At 50.0% G+C, this 16,750-nt stretch overlaps 1 protein-coding gene across 1 annotated transcript in view; it reads right to left on the bottom strand.

The window, feature by feature from the left end:
- Positions 1–204: 204 nt before the first annotated feature.
- rhobtb1 (Rho related BTB domain containing 1) overlaps positions 205–16,750 on the bottom strand; it is a 42,905-nt gene continuing 26,359 nt past the window's right edge. Inside the window, exons 8-11 of the mRNA XM_045701200.1 lie at positions 10,135–10,285; positions 6,049–6,137; positions 4,038–4,143; positions 205–2,237 (exon numbers count right to left, since the gene is read on the bottom strand). Of these exons, the coding sequence (XP_045557156.1) occupies positions 2,068–2,237; positions 4,038–4,143; positions 6,049–6,137; positions 10,135–10,285 (516 nt within the window). The 3' untranslated portion in view covers positions 205–2,067. The remainder of the gene's footprint in view (positions 2,238–4,037; positions 4,144–6,048; positions 6,138–10,134; positions 10,286–16,750) is intronic.

Raw genomic sequence — 16,750 nt, 5'->3', positions numbered from 1 at the left:
GAGTCACCCTGCGACCCGGAGCCGCCAGAGACGCCCTCCAGTCCGGAGCCGCCAGAGACGCCCTCCAGTCCAGAGCCTCCAGAGACGCCCTCCAGTCCGGAGCCGCCAGAGACTCCCTCCAGTCCGGAGCCGCCAGAGTCGCCCTGCGACCCGGAGCCGCCAGAAACGCCCTCCAGTCCGGAGCCGCCAGAGTCGCCCTGCGACCCGGAGCCGCCAGAGACGCCCTCCAGTCCGGAGCCGCCAGAGTCGCCATGTGACCCGGAGCCGCCAGAGACGCCCGGCTACCCGGAGCCGCCCGGCGACCCGGAGCCGCCAGAGACGCCCGGCGACCCGGAGCCGCCAGAGACGCCCTGCGACCCGGAGCCGCCAGAGACGCCCTCCAGTCCGGAGCCACCAGAGTCGCCATGTGACCCGGAGCCGCCAGAGACGCCCGGCTACCCGGAGCCGCCCGGCGACCCGGAGCCGCCAGAGATGCCCGGCGACCCGGAGCCGCCAGAGACGCCCTGTGACTCGGAGCCGCCAGAGACGCCCTGCGACCCAGAACTTACAGCAGTATTGGGAAGGGGGGGTGTAGCACAAGAACCGTCGGTGACGGTGGCCACCCTCCCTTCCCTCCCTTTATGTTTGGGTTTCTTTTTGTTGGTTGTTGTTTTTTAGGTGCATTCGGGGTCTGCACCTTTGGGGGGGTGGGGGTACTGTCACGTCCTGACCAGTAAAGAGGTTATTTTGTTATTATAGTATAGTCAGGGCATGGCAGGGGTGTGTTTGTTTTGGGATTTTGGGTTTGATCTATGTTATCCATTTCTATGTTATCCTTTCTAGTTCTTCTATTTCTATGTTGTGTATGTTTGGGGTGATCTCTAATTGGAGGCAGCTGATCCTCGTTGCCTCTGATTAGAGATCATTTTTAAGTAGGGATTTTTTCTTCATGGGTTTTGTGGGTAGTTGTTTCCTTGTATAGTCAGTGCACGTTACGGGACTGTTTTTGTGTTTAAGTGTGGTTCTTTAATAAATATGAAGATGAGCACTTTATTCGCTGCATTTTGGTCCGATGATTCTTCCTCCTCAGACGACAAAGATTGTAACATAAATTCAAATTCCAGGTTGCACAGCTAAATATTTAGGCGCATACGCAAGTAATATGGACCCTCTGTAGAGCCCTGCCGTGTGGAGGTTATTCATGTGGACCCAAGCAGAAAGGGTAGGACGTGACAGTGCATAAAGAGAAGAGGGTAGGACCTGACAGTGCATCATCAAGAGAAGAAGGGTAGGACCTGACAGTGCATCATCAAGAGAAGAAGGGTAAGACCTGGCAGTGTATAAAGAGAAGAGGGTAGGACCTGACAGTGTATAAAGAGAAGAGGGTAGGACCTGACAGTGTAGGACCTGACAGTGCATAAAGAGAAGAGGGTAGGACCTGACAGTGCATCAAGAGAGAAGAGGGTAGGACCTGACAGTGCATAAAGAGAAGAGGGTAGGACCTGACAGTGTATCAAGAGAAGAGGGTAGGACCTGACAGTGCATCAAGAGAAGAAGGGTAGGACCTGACAGTGTATAAAGAGAAGAGGGTAGGACCTGACAGTGTAGGACCTGACAGTGTAGGACCTGACAGTGTATTATCAAGAGAAGAAGGATAGGACCTGACAGTGCATCAAGAGAAGAAGGGTAGGACCTGACAGTGCATCAAGAGAAGAAGGGTAGGACCTGACAGTTCATCAAGAGAAGAGGGTAGGACCTGACAGTGTATCAAGAGAGAAGAGGGGTAGGACCTGACAGTGCATCAAGAGAAGAGGGTAGGACCTGACAGTGTAGGACCTGACAGTGTATTATCAAGAGAAGAAGGGTAGGACCTGACAGTGCATCAAGAGAGAAGAGGGTAGGACCTGACAGTGCATCGTCATTTCTGTCTTAATGCTCAGATGATCTAACAGTAAAACATCGGTACAGCGTGTGTTGTTGGGACCTCTTTGCGGGGTGCAGGGTTAGAAGCTGAAGCACGAGGACAGGAGGCAGACGCAGATTCCCTGGGCGGTTTGGGGCTGGGCCAGACCCTCCTCAGACCTCCCCTCAGGCCACGGCAGGGGAGGTGCTCCAGAAGCACCAACGTCGTCTGCTGTGGTGTTTGTTGAGAACCACGTCCTCTTTCTCCCTCTCCTTCTTCACCCGCTGGTAGTGGTCCTCCTCCTTCAGGTACCACACCGGGGGCCAGCGGTGCTTCTCAAAATACTCCTGGTTCTCTGGGAGGGAAACACAACATCGACAGACCATCAGACAACATGTAGCATAGCGACCACAGACTGGGTAGTATAGAACACAGGTGGCAAACTCATTCCATAGAAGGTTTTCACTCGTCCCTTGGACTTGATTGATCCATTAAGGTCACTGGTTAGTTAGGAAGTCCCCTCACCTTGTTTTATAGGTCTTCATTAACCTGTTGAAGCTAGGGGGCAGTATTTTCACGGCTGGATAAATAAACGTACCCGATTTAATCTGGTTACTAATCCTACCCAGTAACTAGAATATGCATATACTTATTATATATGGATAGAAAACACCCTAAAGTTTCTAAAACTGTTTGAATGGTGTCTGTGAGTATAACAGAACTCATTTGGCAGGCAAAACCCTGAGACAGATTCTGACAGGAAGTGGATACCAGATGTGTTGAATTACCTTTAAGCCTATGCCATTGAAACACACAGGGGCTTATTAATGTTTTGGCACTTCCTATTGCTTCCACTAGATGTCACCAGCCTTTACAAAGTGTTTTGAGTCTTCTACTGTGAGATCTGACCGAACAAGAGCCTTGGAACGGTGATGGCCGATTAGACTCTGGCGCGCGTGGTCATGTTGGGTACCCTCGTTCCAATACGTTTTAAAAGAGAATGCATTCGTCCACCTTGAATATTATTCATGTTCTAGTTAAAAAAGGCACTAATGATATATGCTATACAACGTTTGACATGTTTGAACGAACGTAAATATATTTTTTCCCCTCGTTCATGAAGTGAAGTCCGGCGGGCTTAGATCATGTGCTAACAACACGGAGCTTTTTGGACATAAATTATGAGCTTTTTTGAACAAAATTACATTCTTTATGGACCTGGGATACCTGGAAGTGACATCTGATGAAGAGAATCAAAGGTAATGGATTATTTACATAGTATTTTCGATTTTAGATCTCTCCAACATGGCGGTCAGTCTGTATCGCAAAGCGTATTTTTCTGGGCGCAGTGCTCAGATTATTGCAAAGTGTGATTTCCCAGTAAGGTTATTTTTAAATCTGGCAAGTCGATTGCGTTCAAGAGATGTAAATCTATAATTCTTTAAATGACAATATAATATTTTACCAATGTTTTCTAATTTTAATTATTTAATTTGTGGTGCTGACTTGACTGCCGGTTATTGGAGGGAAACGATTTCCTGAACATCAACGCCATAGTAAAACGCTGTTTTTGGATATAAATATGAACTTGATAGAACAAAAAATGCATGCATTGTCTAACATAATGTCCTAGGAGTGTCATCTGATGGAGATTGTCAAAGGTTAGTGCATCATTTTAGCTGGTTTTATGGTTTTGGTGACGCCTGTCTTTGAATTGACAAAACATTACACACAGCTATTGTCAATGTACTCTCCTAACATAATCTAACTTTATGCTTTCGCCGTAAAACCTTTTTGAAATCGGACAACGTGGTTAGATTAAGGAGATGTTTATCTTTCAAAGGGTGTAAGATAGTTGTATGTTTGAAAAATTTGAATTTTGACATTTATTTGGTTTCAAATTTGCCGCTCTTGAAATGCACCTGCTGTTGATAGGGTGCACCGCGGGTGGCACGCTAGCGTCCCACATAGCCCCAAGAGGTTAATCACAAATTGAAAGGTAATAACAAAAAAAACAGCAGACAGTCAATGATGCCTTACTATCTGACAGGAAACACATTAATAAAAGTTCAAAACCATATTGTTCAGTGTTCAGCTTTCATTGATTGTGATGGCCGGTTGTGTGCTGATCAGAACCAACGGACGATTAACTCACCTGCAGATTTGGCCTTGATCTCTTTGCGATAGTTGGCACAGACATTGTTGTAGTGAGTGCAGATGTGATGTAAGCACCAAGCTGCTAACTGATTAGCATTATGGAACTGGAAGAAAAACAAAGGAAAATGCATTTAAAACGGTAGAACAATCATCCCCAAATGTAAACTGCAGAACAATCATAGGTGAGTACCTCTCTGTCTATATCCTGTTCTAGTAAACCAACCTGAGCCAGATAGACAGAGGTACTCACCTATATCCTGTTCTAGTAAACCAACCTGAGCCAGTTCCAGATAGGTGAGTACCTCTCTGTCTATATCCTGTTCTAGTAAACCAACCTGAGACAGATAGGTGAGTACCTCTCTGTATATATCCTGTTCTAGTAAACCAACCTGAGCCAGTTCCAGATAGGTGAGTACCTCTCCGTCTATATCATGTCCTAGTAAACCAACCTGAGCCAGTTCCAGATAGGTGAATACCTCTCTGTGTATATCCTGTTCTAGTAAACCAACCTGAGCCAGATAGGTGAGTATCTCTCTGTCTATATCCTGTTCTAGTAAACCAACCTGAGCCAGATAGGTGAATACCTCTCTGTCTATATCCTGTTCTAGTAAACAAACCTGAGCCAGTTCCAGATAGGCGAGTACCTCTCCGTCTATATCCTGTTCTAGTAAACCAACCTGAGCCAGTTCCAGATAGGTGAGTACCTCTCCGTCTATATCCTGTTCTAGTAAACCAACCTGAGCCAGTTCCAGATAGGCGAGTACCTCTCCGTCTATATCCTGTTCTAGTAAACCAACCTGAGCCAGTTCCAGATAGGCGAGTACCTCTCCGTCTATATCCTGTTCTAGTAAACCAACCTGAGCCAGTTCCAGATAGGTGAGTACCTCTCCGTCTATATCCTGTTCTAGTAAACCAACCTGAGCCAGTTCCAGATAGGTGAGTACCTCTCCGTCTATATCCTGTTCTAGTAAACCAACCTGAGCCAGTTCCAGATAGGTGAGTACCTCTCCGTCTATATCCTGTTCTAGTAAACCAACCTGAGCCAGATAGGTGAGTACCTCTCTGTCTATATCCTGTTCTAGTAAACCAACCTGAGCCAGTTCCAGATAGGTGAGTACCTCTCCGTCTATATCCTGCTCTAGTAAACCAACCTGAGCCAGATAGGTAAGTACCTCTCTTTCTATATCCTGTTCTAGTAAACCAACCTGAGCCAGTTCCAGATAGGTGAGTACCTCTCCGTCTATATCATGTCCTAGTAAACCAACCTGAGCCAGTTCCAGATAGGTGAATACCTCTCTGTGTATATCCTGTTCTAGTAAACCAACCTGAGCCAGATAGGTGAGTATCTCTCTGTCTATATCCTGTTCTAGTAAACCAACCTGAGCCAGATAGGTGAATACCTCTCTGTCTATATCCTGTTCTAGTAAACCAACCTGAGCCAGTTCCAGATAGGCGAGTACCTCTCCGTCTATATCCTGTTCTAGTAAACCAACCTGAGCCAGTTCCAGATAGGTGAGTACCTCTCCGTCTATATCCTGTTCTAGTAAACCAACCTGAGCCAGTTCCAGATAGGTGAGTACCTCTCCGTCTATATCCTGTTCTAGTAAACCAACCTGAGCCAGATAGGTGAGTACCTCTCTGTCTATATCCTGTTCTAGTAAACCAACCTGAGCCAGTTCCAGATAGGTGAGTACCTCTCCGTCTATATCCTGCTCTAGTAAACCAACCTGAGCCAGATAGGTAAGTACCTCTCTTTCTATATCCTGTTCTAGTAAACCAACCTGAGCCAGTTCCAGATAGGTGAGTACCTCTCCGTCTATATCCTGTTCTAGTAAACCAACCTGAGCCAGATAGGTGAGTACCTCTCTGTCTATATCCTGTTCTAGTAAACCAACCTGAGCCAGTTCCAGATAGGTGAGTACCTCTCCGTCTATATCCTGTTCTAGTAAACCAACCTGAGCCAGATAGGTAAGTACCTCTCTTTCTATATCCTGTTCTAGTAAACCAACCTGAGCCAGTTCCAGATAGGTGAGTACCTCGCCGTCTATATCCTGTCCATCTTTGGAGGCTTTCACCAGCTCACTCACAGCATAGTGTTCTGTGGAGCAGACAGTAGAAACATCTTCAGACAACCTTTATAAAAAAACTATACAGAGTTTCAGAACCCGAGTTGAAAGCAATATTCTATAGATGATGCTTCACGGTCACAAGGCACGCAAGAAAAACAATACAGAAGGGCTTAAAAAAGGGTTCACTCCAGCAGTATGCAATCCCAGCTAACGCAGCACTGTACTTACAGTTTTAATACTGTAGTAATACCCTAACTACAAATGAGACAGGTACAAATACACGTCTGAATCTCCCAACTGGTGCAGAGTCAGAGTACACAAAGTACACAGAGCTAGGAGACAAAGGACCCTGCGCCTCAGCCAGTGTCCTGATCGGCCCTGCTCCTCAGCCAGTGTGTCCTGATCGACCCTGCTCCTCAGCCAGTGTCCCCTGATCGGCCCTGCTCCTCAGCCAGTGTCCCCTGATCGACCCTGCTCCTCAGCCAGTGTCCCCTGATCGACCCTGCTCCACAGCCAGTGTCCCCTGATCGACCCTGCTCCTCAGCCAGTGTCCCCTGATCGACCCTGCTCCTCAGCCAGTGTCCCCTGATCGACCCTGCTCCTCAGCCAGTGTCCCCTGATCGACCCTGCTCCTCAGCCAGTGTCCCCTGATCGACCCTGCTCCTCAGCCAGTGTCCCCTGATCGGCCCTGCTCCTCAGCCAGTGTCCCCTGATCGGCCCTGCTCCTCAGCCAGTGTCCCCTGATCGACCCTGCTCCTCAGCCAGTGTCCCCTGATAGACCCTGCTCCTCAGCCAGTGTCCCCTGATCGGCCCTGCTCCTCAGCCAGTGTCCCCTGATCGGCCCTGCTCCTCAGCCAGTACCCCTGATCGGCCCTGCTCCTCAGCCAGTGTCCCCTGATCGGCCCTGCTCCTCAGCCAGTGTCCCCTGATCGGCCCTGCTCCTCAGCCAGTGTCCCCTGATCGGCCCTGCTCCTCAGCCAGTGTCCCCTGATCGGCCCTGCTCCTCAGCCAGTGTCCCCTGATCGGCCCTGCTCCTCAGCCAGTGTCCTGATCGGCCCTGCTCCTCAGCCAGTGTCCTGATCGGCCCTGCTCCTCAGCCAGTGTCCTGATCGGCCCTGCTCCTCAGCCAGTGTCCTGATCGGCCCTGTTCCTCAGCCAGTGTCCCCTGATCGGCCCTGCTCCTCAGCCAGTGTCCCCTGATCGACCCTGCTCCTCAGCCAGTGTCCCCTGATCGACCCTGCTCCTCAGCCAGTGTCCCCTGATCGACCCTGCTCCTCAGCCAGTGTCCCCTGATCGACCCTGCTCCTCAGCCAGTGTCCCCTGATCGACCCTGCTCCTCAGCCAGTGTCCCCTGATCGGCCCTGCTCCTCAGCCAGTGTCCCCTGATCGGCCCTGCTCCTCAGCCAGTGTCCCCTGATCGGCCCTGCTCCTCAGCCAGTGTCCCCTGATCGGCCCTGCTCCTCAGCCAGTGTCCCCTGATCGGCCCTGCTCCTCAGCCAGTGTCCCCTGATCGGCCCTGCTCCTCAGCCAGTGTCCCCTGATCGGCCCTGCTCCTCAGCCTGTGTCCTGATCGGCCCTGCTCCTCAGCCAGTGTCCTGATCGGCCCTGCTCCTCAGCCAGTGTCCTGATCGGCCCTGCTCCTCAGCCAGTGTCCTGATCGGCCCTGCTCCTCAGCCAGTGTCCTGATCGGCCCTGCTCCTCAGCCAGTGTCCCCTGATCGACCCTGCTCCTCAGCCAGTGTCCCCTGATCGAACCTGCTCCTCAGCCAGTGTCCCCTGATCGACCCTGCTCCTCAGCCAGTGTCCCCTGATCGACCCTGCTCCTCAGCCAGTGTCCCCTGATCGGCCCTGCTCCTCAGCCAGTGTCCCCTGATCGGCCCTGCTCCTCAGCCAGTGTCCCCTGATCGGCCCTGCTCCTCAGCCAGTGTCCCCTGATCGGCCCTGCTCCTCAGCCAGTGTCCCCTGATCGACCCTGCTCCTCAGCCAGTGTCCCCTGATCGACCCTGCTCCTCAGCCAGTGTCCCCTGATCGACCCTGCTCCTCAGCCAGTGTCCCCTGATCGACCCTGCTCCTCAGCCAGTGTCCCCTGATCGACCCTGCTCCTCAGCCAGTGTCCCCTGATCGGCCCTGCTCCTCAGCCAGTGTCCCCTGATCGGCCCTGCTCCTCAGCCTGTGTCCTGATCGGCCCTGCTCCTCAGCCAGTGTCCCCTGATCGGCCCTGCTCCTCAGCCAGTGTCCCCTGATCGGCCCTGCTCCTCAGCCAGTGTCCCCTGATCGGCCCTGCTCCTCAGCCAGTGTCCTGATCGGCCCTGCTCCTCAGCCAGTGTCCTGATCGGCCCTGCTCCTCAGCCAGTGTCCTGATCGGCCCTGCTCCTCAGCCAGTGTCCCCTGATCGGCCCTGCTCCTCAGCCAGTGTCCCCTGATCGGCCCTGCTCCTCAGCCAGTGTCCCCTGATCGACCCTGCTCCTCAGCCAGTGTCCCCTGATCGACCCTGCTCCTCAGCCAGTGTCCCCTGATCGACCCTGCTCCTCAGCCAGTGTCCCCTGATCGACCCTGCTCCTCAGCCAGTGTCCCCTGATCGGCCCTGCTCCTCAGCCAGTGTCCCCTGATCGGCCCTGCTCCTCAGCCAGTGTCCCCTGATCGGCCCTGCTCCTCAGCCAGTGTCCCCTGATCGGCCCTGCTCCTCAGCCAGTGTCCCCTGATCGGCCCTGCTCCTCAGCCAGTGTCCCCTGATCGGCCCTGCTCCTCAGCCAGTGTCCCCTGATCGGCCCTGCTCCTCAGCCTGTGTCCCCTGATCGGCCCTGCTCCTCAGCCTGTGTCCTGATCGGCCCTGCTCCTCAGCCAGTGTCCTGATCGGCCCTGCTCCTCAGCCAGTGTCCTGATCGGCCCTGCTCCTCAGCCAGTGTCCTGATCGGCCCTGCTCCTCAGCCAGTGTCCTGATCGGCCCTGCTCCTCAGCCAGTGTCCCCTGATCGGCCCTGCTCCTCAGCCAGTGTCCCCTGATCGACCCTGCTCCTCAGCCAGTGTCCCCTGATCGACCCTGCTCCTCAGCCAGTGTCCCCTGATCGACCCTGCTCCTCAGCCAGTGTCCCCTGATCGGCCCTGCTCCTCAGCCAGTGTCCCCTGATCGGCCCTGCTCCTCAGCCAGTGTCCCCTGATCGGCCCTGCTCCTCAGCCAGTGTCCCCTGATCGGCCCTGCTCCTCAGCCAGTGTCCCCTGATCGGCCCTGCTCCTCAGCCAGTGTCCCCTGATCGGCCCTGCTCCTCAGCCAGTGTCCCCTGATCGACCCTGCTCCTCAGCCAGTGTCCCCTGATCGACCCTGCTCCTCAGCCAGTGTCCCCTGATCGACCCTCCCCTGATCGACCCTGCTCCTCAGCCAGTGTCCCCTGATCGACCCTGCTCCTCAGCCAGTGTCCCCTGATCGACCCTGCTCCTCAGCCAGTGTCCCCTGATCGACCCTGCTCCTCAGCCAGTGTCCCCTGATCGACCCTGCTCCTCAGCCAGTGTCCCCTGATTGACCCTGCTCCTCAGCCAGTGTCCCCTGATCGACCCTGCTCCTCAGCCAGCGTTCTGATCGACCCTGCTCCTCAGCCAGTGTCCTGATCAACCCTGCTCCTCAGCCAGTGTCCTGATCAACCCTGCTCCTCAGCCAGTGGATTTAGACGCTATGAATTTATGAATGACCCAGACTGCACTGAGCGCATTCACACATTGGAGCCAATGTAGGAACACCCCCTTAGTGAGTTAGGAACATGGGAGTTCTGCATTGTGATGCACAGCAGCCATGTTATCTCCCCATTGACATTACATGGGGATATTGAATGCTATGTAACTGAGGGTCTAGTATTAGAACAATATTCTACATTCTAAAAGCCCAAATCTCTAAACAGATGGTTCTGGGCAGAGCAGTCAGTCTGGGGAGGCAGTCTGTTAACCAGGGTTATGGTCAGTCTGGGGAGACAGTCTGTTAACCAGGGTTATGGTCAGTCTGGGGGAGACAGTCTGTTAACCAGGGTTATGGTCAGTACCTGTCAGAGCGGTCAGTCTGGGGAGACAGAGTCTGTCAGCCAGGGCCGTCAGCTCCATAGGGTCCAGCTCTGCCATGGGACAAAGCTGATTGGTGTAGAGATACTCCAGAACAGCCTGCATACACACCCTACTGGTGCCTGGGAACGAGACCTAAACACACAGATACACACACAGATACACACACACAGGCAGACAGACACACAAACACACACAGACACAGGAAAGAACAGAGACAAATCATTTGACAACATCTAAATGCCCTGTTACACTGTCAGTAAAGACTACAGAGTGTCTGTAAAGACTAGCGGTAGAGACTACAGAGGCTCTGTAGAGACTAGCAGTAGAGACTACAGAGGCTCTGTAGAGACTAGCAGTAGAGACTACAGAGGCTCTGTAGAGACTAGCAGTAGAGACTACAGAGGCTCTGTAGAGACTAGCGGTAGAGACTACCAGTAGAGACTACAGAGGCTCTGTAAAGACTAGCGGTAGAGACTACAGAGGCTCTGTAAAGACTAGCAGTAGAGACTACAAAGGGTCAGTAAAGACTAGCGGTAGAGACTACAGAGAGTCTGTAAAGACTAGCAGCAGAGACTACAGAGGGTCTGTAAAGACTAGCAGTAGAGACTACAGAGGGTCAGTAAAGACTAGCAGTAGAGACCACAGAGGCTACGTAAAGACTAGCAGTAGAGACTACAGAGGGTTTGTAAAGACCAGCAGTAGAGACTACAGAGGCTCTGTAGAGTCTAGCAGTAGAGACTACAGAGGCTCTGTAAAGACTAGCAGTAGAGACTACAGAGGCTCTGTAGAGACTAGCAGGAGAGACTACAGAGGGTTTGTAAAGACTAGCAGTAGAGACTACAGAGGCTCTGTAGAGTCTAGCAGTAGAGACTACAGAGGCTCTGTAAAGACTAGCAGTAGAGACTACAGAGGCTCTGTAGAGACTAGCAGGAGAGACTACAGAGGGTTTGTAAAGACTAGCAGTAGAGACTACAGATGCTCTGTAGAGACTAGCAGTAGAGACTACAGATGCTCTGTAGAGACTAGCAGTAGAGACTACAGAGGCTCTGTAAAACTAGCAGTAGAGACTACAGAGGGTCTGTAAAGACTAGCAGTAGAGACTACAGAGGGTCTGTAAAGACTAGCAGTAGAGACTACAGAGGGTCTGTAAAGACTAGCAGTAGAGGCTACAGAGGCTCTGTAAAGACTAGCGGTAGAGACTACAGAGGCTCTGTAAAGACTAGCGGTAGAGACTACAGAGGCTCTGTAAAGACTAGCAGCAGAGACTACAGAGGGTCTGTAGAGACTAGCAGTAGAGACTACAGAGGCTCTGGAGAGACTAGCAGTAGAGACTACAGAGGCTCTGTAGAAACTAGCAGTAGAGACTACAGAGGCTCTGTAGAGACTAGCAGTAGAGACTACAGAGGGTTTGTAAAGACTAGCAGTAGAGACTACAGATGCTCTGTAGAGACTAGCAGTAGAGCCTACAGAGGCTCTGTAAAGACTAGCAGTAGAGACTACAGAGTGTCTGTAAAGACTAGCAGTAGAGACTACAGAGGGTCTGTAAAGACTAGCAGTAGAGACTACAGAGGCTCTGTAAAGACTAGCAGTAGAGACTACAGAGGGTCTGTAAAGACTAGCAGTAGAGACTACAGAGGCTCTGTAAAGACTAGCATTAGAGACTACAGAGGCTCTGTAAAGACTAGCAGTAGAAGCTCTGTAAAGACTAGCAGTAGAGACTACAGAGGCTCTTTAGAGACTAGCAGGAGAGACTACAGAGGGTCTGTAAAGACTAGCAGTAGAGACTACAGGGGCTCTGTAAAGACTAGCAGTAGAGACTACAGAGGCTCTGTAAAGACTAGCGGTAGAGTCTACAGAGGCTCTGTAAAGACTAGCAGCAGAGACTACAGAGGGTCTGTAAAGACTAGCAGCAGAGACTACAGAGGCTCTGTAAAGACTAGCAGCAGAGACTACAGAGGCTCTGTAAAGACTAGCAGCAGAGACTACAGAGGCTCTGTAGAAACTAGGATGCCGGGTTGTAGCTAGCTACCACACTAAAATAAAGATGTCCCCATGGTCAAAGAGAGAGGTAGTGTTAGCCTGTTAGCCTGCTAGCCTGAGAGCAGTGAAACAGAACAGGCAGGACTGTGTTCAGAGAGAGGTAGTTTTAGCCTGTTAGCCTGTTAGCCTGAGAGCAGTGAAACAGAACAGGACTCTGTTCAGAGAGAGGTAGTGTTAGCCTGTTAGCCTGTGTTCAGAGAGAGGTAGTGTTAGCCTGTTAGCCTGTTAGCCTGAGAGCAGTGAAACAGAACAGGACTCTGTGTTCAGAGAGAGGTAGTGTTAGCCTGTTAGCCTGTTAGCAGTGTAACAGAACAGGACTCTGTGTTCAGACGGTGTCCTTGTCCTAATGGCTATTTAAAGATCTCTAAATGACGTCTATTTTTACTCGTTACTCTGATGAACCTGTCATGTCACTGTTCTTACTGCTACCTGGGGTTTAATCAATGTACTGGAGACAACATCCCCTATTCCCTATGGATCCTGGTCAACTGGAGACAACATCCCCTATTCCCTATGGATCCTGGTCAACTGGAGACAACATCCCTATTCCTTATGGATCCTGGACAACATCCCATATTCCCTATGGATCCTGGTCAACATCCCATATTCCCTATGGATCCTGGTCAACATCCCATATTCCCTATGGATCCTGGTCAACATCCCATATTCCCTATGGATCCTGGTCAACTGGAGACAACATCCCATATTCCCTATGGATCCTGGTCAACATCCCCTATTCCCTATGGATCCTGGTCAACTGGAGACAACATCCGATATTCCCTATGGATCCTGGTCAACATCCCCTATTCCCTATGGATCCTGGACAACATCCCCTATTCCCTATGGATCCTGGACAACATCCCATATTCCCTATGGATACTGGACAACATCCCCTATTCCCTATGGATCCTGGAAAACATCCCCTATGGATCCTGGACAACATCCCCTTTTCCCTATGGATCCTGGTCAACATCCCATATTCCCTATGGATCCTGGTCAACATCCCCTATTCCCTATGGATCCTGGTCAACATCCCCTATTCCCTATGGATCCTGGACAACATCCCCTATTCCCTATGGATCCTGGACAACATCCCATATTCCCTATGGATCCTGGACAACATCCCCTATTCCCTATGGATCCTGGAAAACATCCCCTATGGATCCTGGACAACATCCCCTTATCCCTATGGATCCTGGTCAACATCCCATGTTCCCTATGGATCCTGGTCAACATCCCCTATTACCTATGGATCCTGGTCAACATCCCATATTCCCTATGGATCCTGGTCAACACCCCATATTCCCTATGGACCCTGGTCAAAATCCCATATTCCCTATGAATCCTGGTCAACTGGAGACAACATCCCCTATTCCCTATGGATCCTGGTCAACATCCCATATTCCCTATGGATCCTGGTCAACATCCCCTATTCCCTATGGATCCTGGTCAACTGGAGACAACATCCCCTATCCCCTATGGATCCTGGTCAACATCCCCTATTCCCTATGGATCCTGGTCAACATCCCCTATTCCCTATGGATCCTGGTCAACTGGAGACAATATCCCCTATTCCCTATGGATCCTGGACAACATCCCCTATTCCCTATGGATCCTGGTCAACATCCCCTATTCCCTATGGATCCTGGTCAACTGGAGACAACATCCCATATTCCCTATGGATCCTGGTCAACATCCCCTATTCCCTATGGATTCTGGTCAACATCCCCTATTCCCTATGGATCCTGGTCAACATCCCCTATTCCCTATGGATCCTGGTCAACATCCCCTATTCCCTATGGATCCTGGTCAACATCCCCTATTCCCTATGGATCCTGGTCAACATCCCCTATTCCTTATGGATCCTGGTCAACATCCCCTATTCCCTATGGATCCTGGTCAACATCCCCAATTCCCTATGGATCCTGGTCAACATCCCGTATTCCCTATGGATCCTGGTCAACTGGAGACAACATCCCATTTTTCCTATGGATCCTGGACAACATCCCCTATTCCCTATGGATCCTGGTCAACATCCCATATTCCCTATGGATCCTGGACAACATCCCCTATTCCCTATGGATCCTGGTCAACTGGAGACACCATCCCATATTCCCTATGGATCCTGGTCAACATCCAATATTCCCTATGGATCCTGGTCAACTGGAGACAACATCCCTTATTCCCTATGGATCCTGGTCAACATCCCATATTCCCTATGGATCCTGGTCAACATCCCCTATTCCCTATGGATCCTGGTCAACATCCCCTATTCCCTATGGATCCTGGTCAACATCCCCTATTCCCTATGGGTCCTGGTCAACATCCCATATTCCCTATGGATCCTGGTCAACTGGAGACAACATCCTCTATTCCCTATGGATCCTGGACAACATCCCCTATTCCCTATGAATCCTGGACAACCTCCCCTATTCCCTATGGATCCTGGTCAACATCCCCTATGGATCCTGGGCAACATCCCCTGTTCCCTATGGATCCTGGTCAACATCCCATATTCCCTATGGATCCTGGTCAACATCCCATATTCCCAATGGATCCTGGACAACATCCCATATTCCCTATGGATCCTGGTCAACTGGAGAAAACATCCCATATTCCCTATGGATCCTGGTCAATATCCCATATTCCCTATGGATCCTGGTCAACATCCCCTATGGATCATGGTCAACATCCCCTATGGATCCTGGTCAAAATCCCTTATTCCCTATGGATCCTGGTCAACTGGAGACAACATCCCCCATTCCATATGGATCCTGGTCAACATCCCCTATTCCCTATGGATCCTGGTCAACATCCCCTATTCCCTATGGATCCAGGTCAACTGGAGACAACATCCCCTATTCCCTATGGATCCTGGACAACATCCCCTATTCCCTATGGATCCTGGTCAACATCCCCTATTCCCTATGGATCCTGGTCAACATCCCATATTCCCTATGGATCCTGGTCAACGGGAGAAAACATTCCATATTCCCTATGGATCCTGGTCAACATCCCATATTCCCTATGGATCCTGGTCAACTGGAGACAACATCCCCTATTCCCTATGGATCCTGGTCAACATCCCCTATTCCCTATGGATCCTGGTCAACATCCCACATTCCCTATGGATCCTGGTGAACTGGAGACAACATCCCATATTCCCTATTGATCCTGGTCAACTGGAGACATCCCATATTCCCTATGGATCCTGGTCAACTGGAGACAACATCCCATATTCCCTATGGATCGTGGTCAACATACCATATTCCCTATGGATCATGGTCAACATCCCATAATCACTATGGATCCTGGTCAACTGGAGACAACATCCCATTCCCTATATTCCCTATGGATCCTGGTCAAAATCCCATATTCCCTATGGATCCTGGTCAACTGGAGACAACATCCCATATTCCCTATGGATCCTGGTCAACTGGAGACAACATCCCATTCCCTATATTATCTATGGATCCTGGTATTACCTATGGATCCTGGTCAGGTGTGTGGCTTTCCAAATCATGTCCAATCAATTGAATTTACCACAGGTGGACTCCAATCAAGTTGTAGAAAAATCTCAAGGATGATCAATGCAAACAGGATGCACCTGAGCTCAATTTCGAGTTTCATAGCAAAGGGTCTGAATACTTATGTAAATAAGGTATTTCTATATTTAATTTTGTATAAATGTGCAATAAAATAAATAAAAAATATTATTTTCGCTTTTGTCATTATAGGATATTGTGTGTAGATTGATGAGGAAAAACATTATTTAACGTAACAAAAAAGTGTAAAAAGTCGAGGGGTCTGAATACTTTCCGAAAGCACTGTGGGTGTTCCTTTTGTCCGGGTGGGAGAGGGCAGTGTGGAGTGGGTCTAGGGTTTCTATGATGATGGTGTTGATATGAGCCATGAACAGCCCTTCAAAGCACTTCATGGCTACGAATGTGAGTGCAGGTTACCTTGGCATTCTTGGGTACAGGGACTATGGTGGTCTGTTTGAAACATGCACAGTGCCTTCAGAAAGTATTCATACCCCATTGACTTATTCCAGATTGTTGTTACAGCTTTCATTTAATTTGAATTATAATTTCTTTAACAAAAGGGGTTTAATACTTATTGATACATTTCAGCTTTTCGTCTTTAATTAAATGTATAAACATTTCTAAAAACATTACTCCACTTCGACATTATGGGATTTTGTGTTTAGGCCAGTGACAACATCTAAATTTAATCCATTTTAATTCACAACAAACTGTGGAAAAAGTCAAGGGGTGTGAATACTTTCTGAAGGCACTGTAGGTATAAGCACCAGCTGTCAGAGCAGCTCACAGATCACTGCACCTGTACATAGCCCATTTATAATTTACCCCAAACAACTACCTCTTCCCCTACTGTATTTATTTTATTTTGCTCCTTTGCACCCCATTATCTCTATTTCTACTTTGCACTTTCTTCTACTACAAATCTACCATTTCAGTGTTTTACTTGCTATATTGTATTTACTTTGCCACCATGGATTTTTTTGCCTTTACCTCCCTTATCTCACCTCATTTG

This window comes from Salmo salar, chromosome ssa18 (assembly GCF_905237065.1).
Source record: "Salmo salar chromosome ssa18, Ssal_v3.1, whole genome shotgun sequence".
NCBI classification, from domain to species: Eukaryota; Metazoa; Chordata; class Actinopteri; order Salmoniformes; family Salmonidae; genus Salmo; species Salmo salar.
This window is presented reverse-complemented; position numbering and strand designations above follow the sequence as displayed.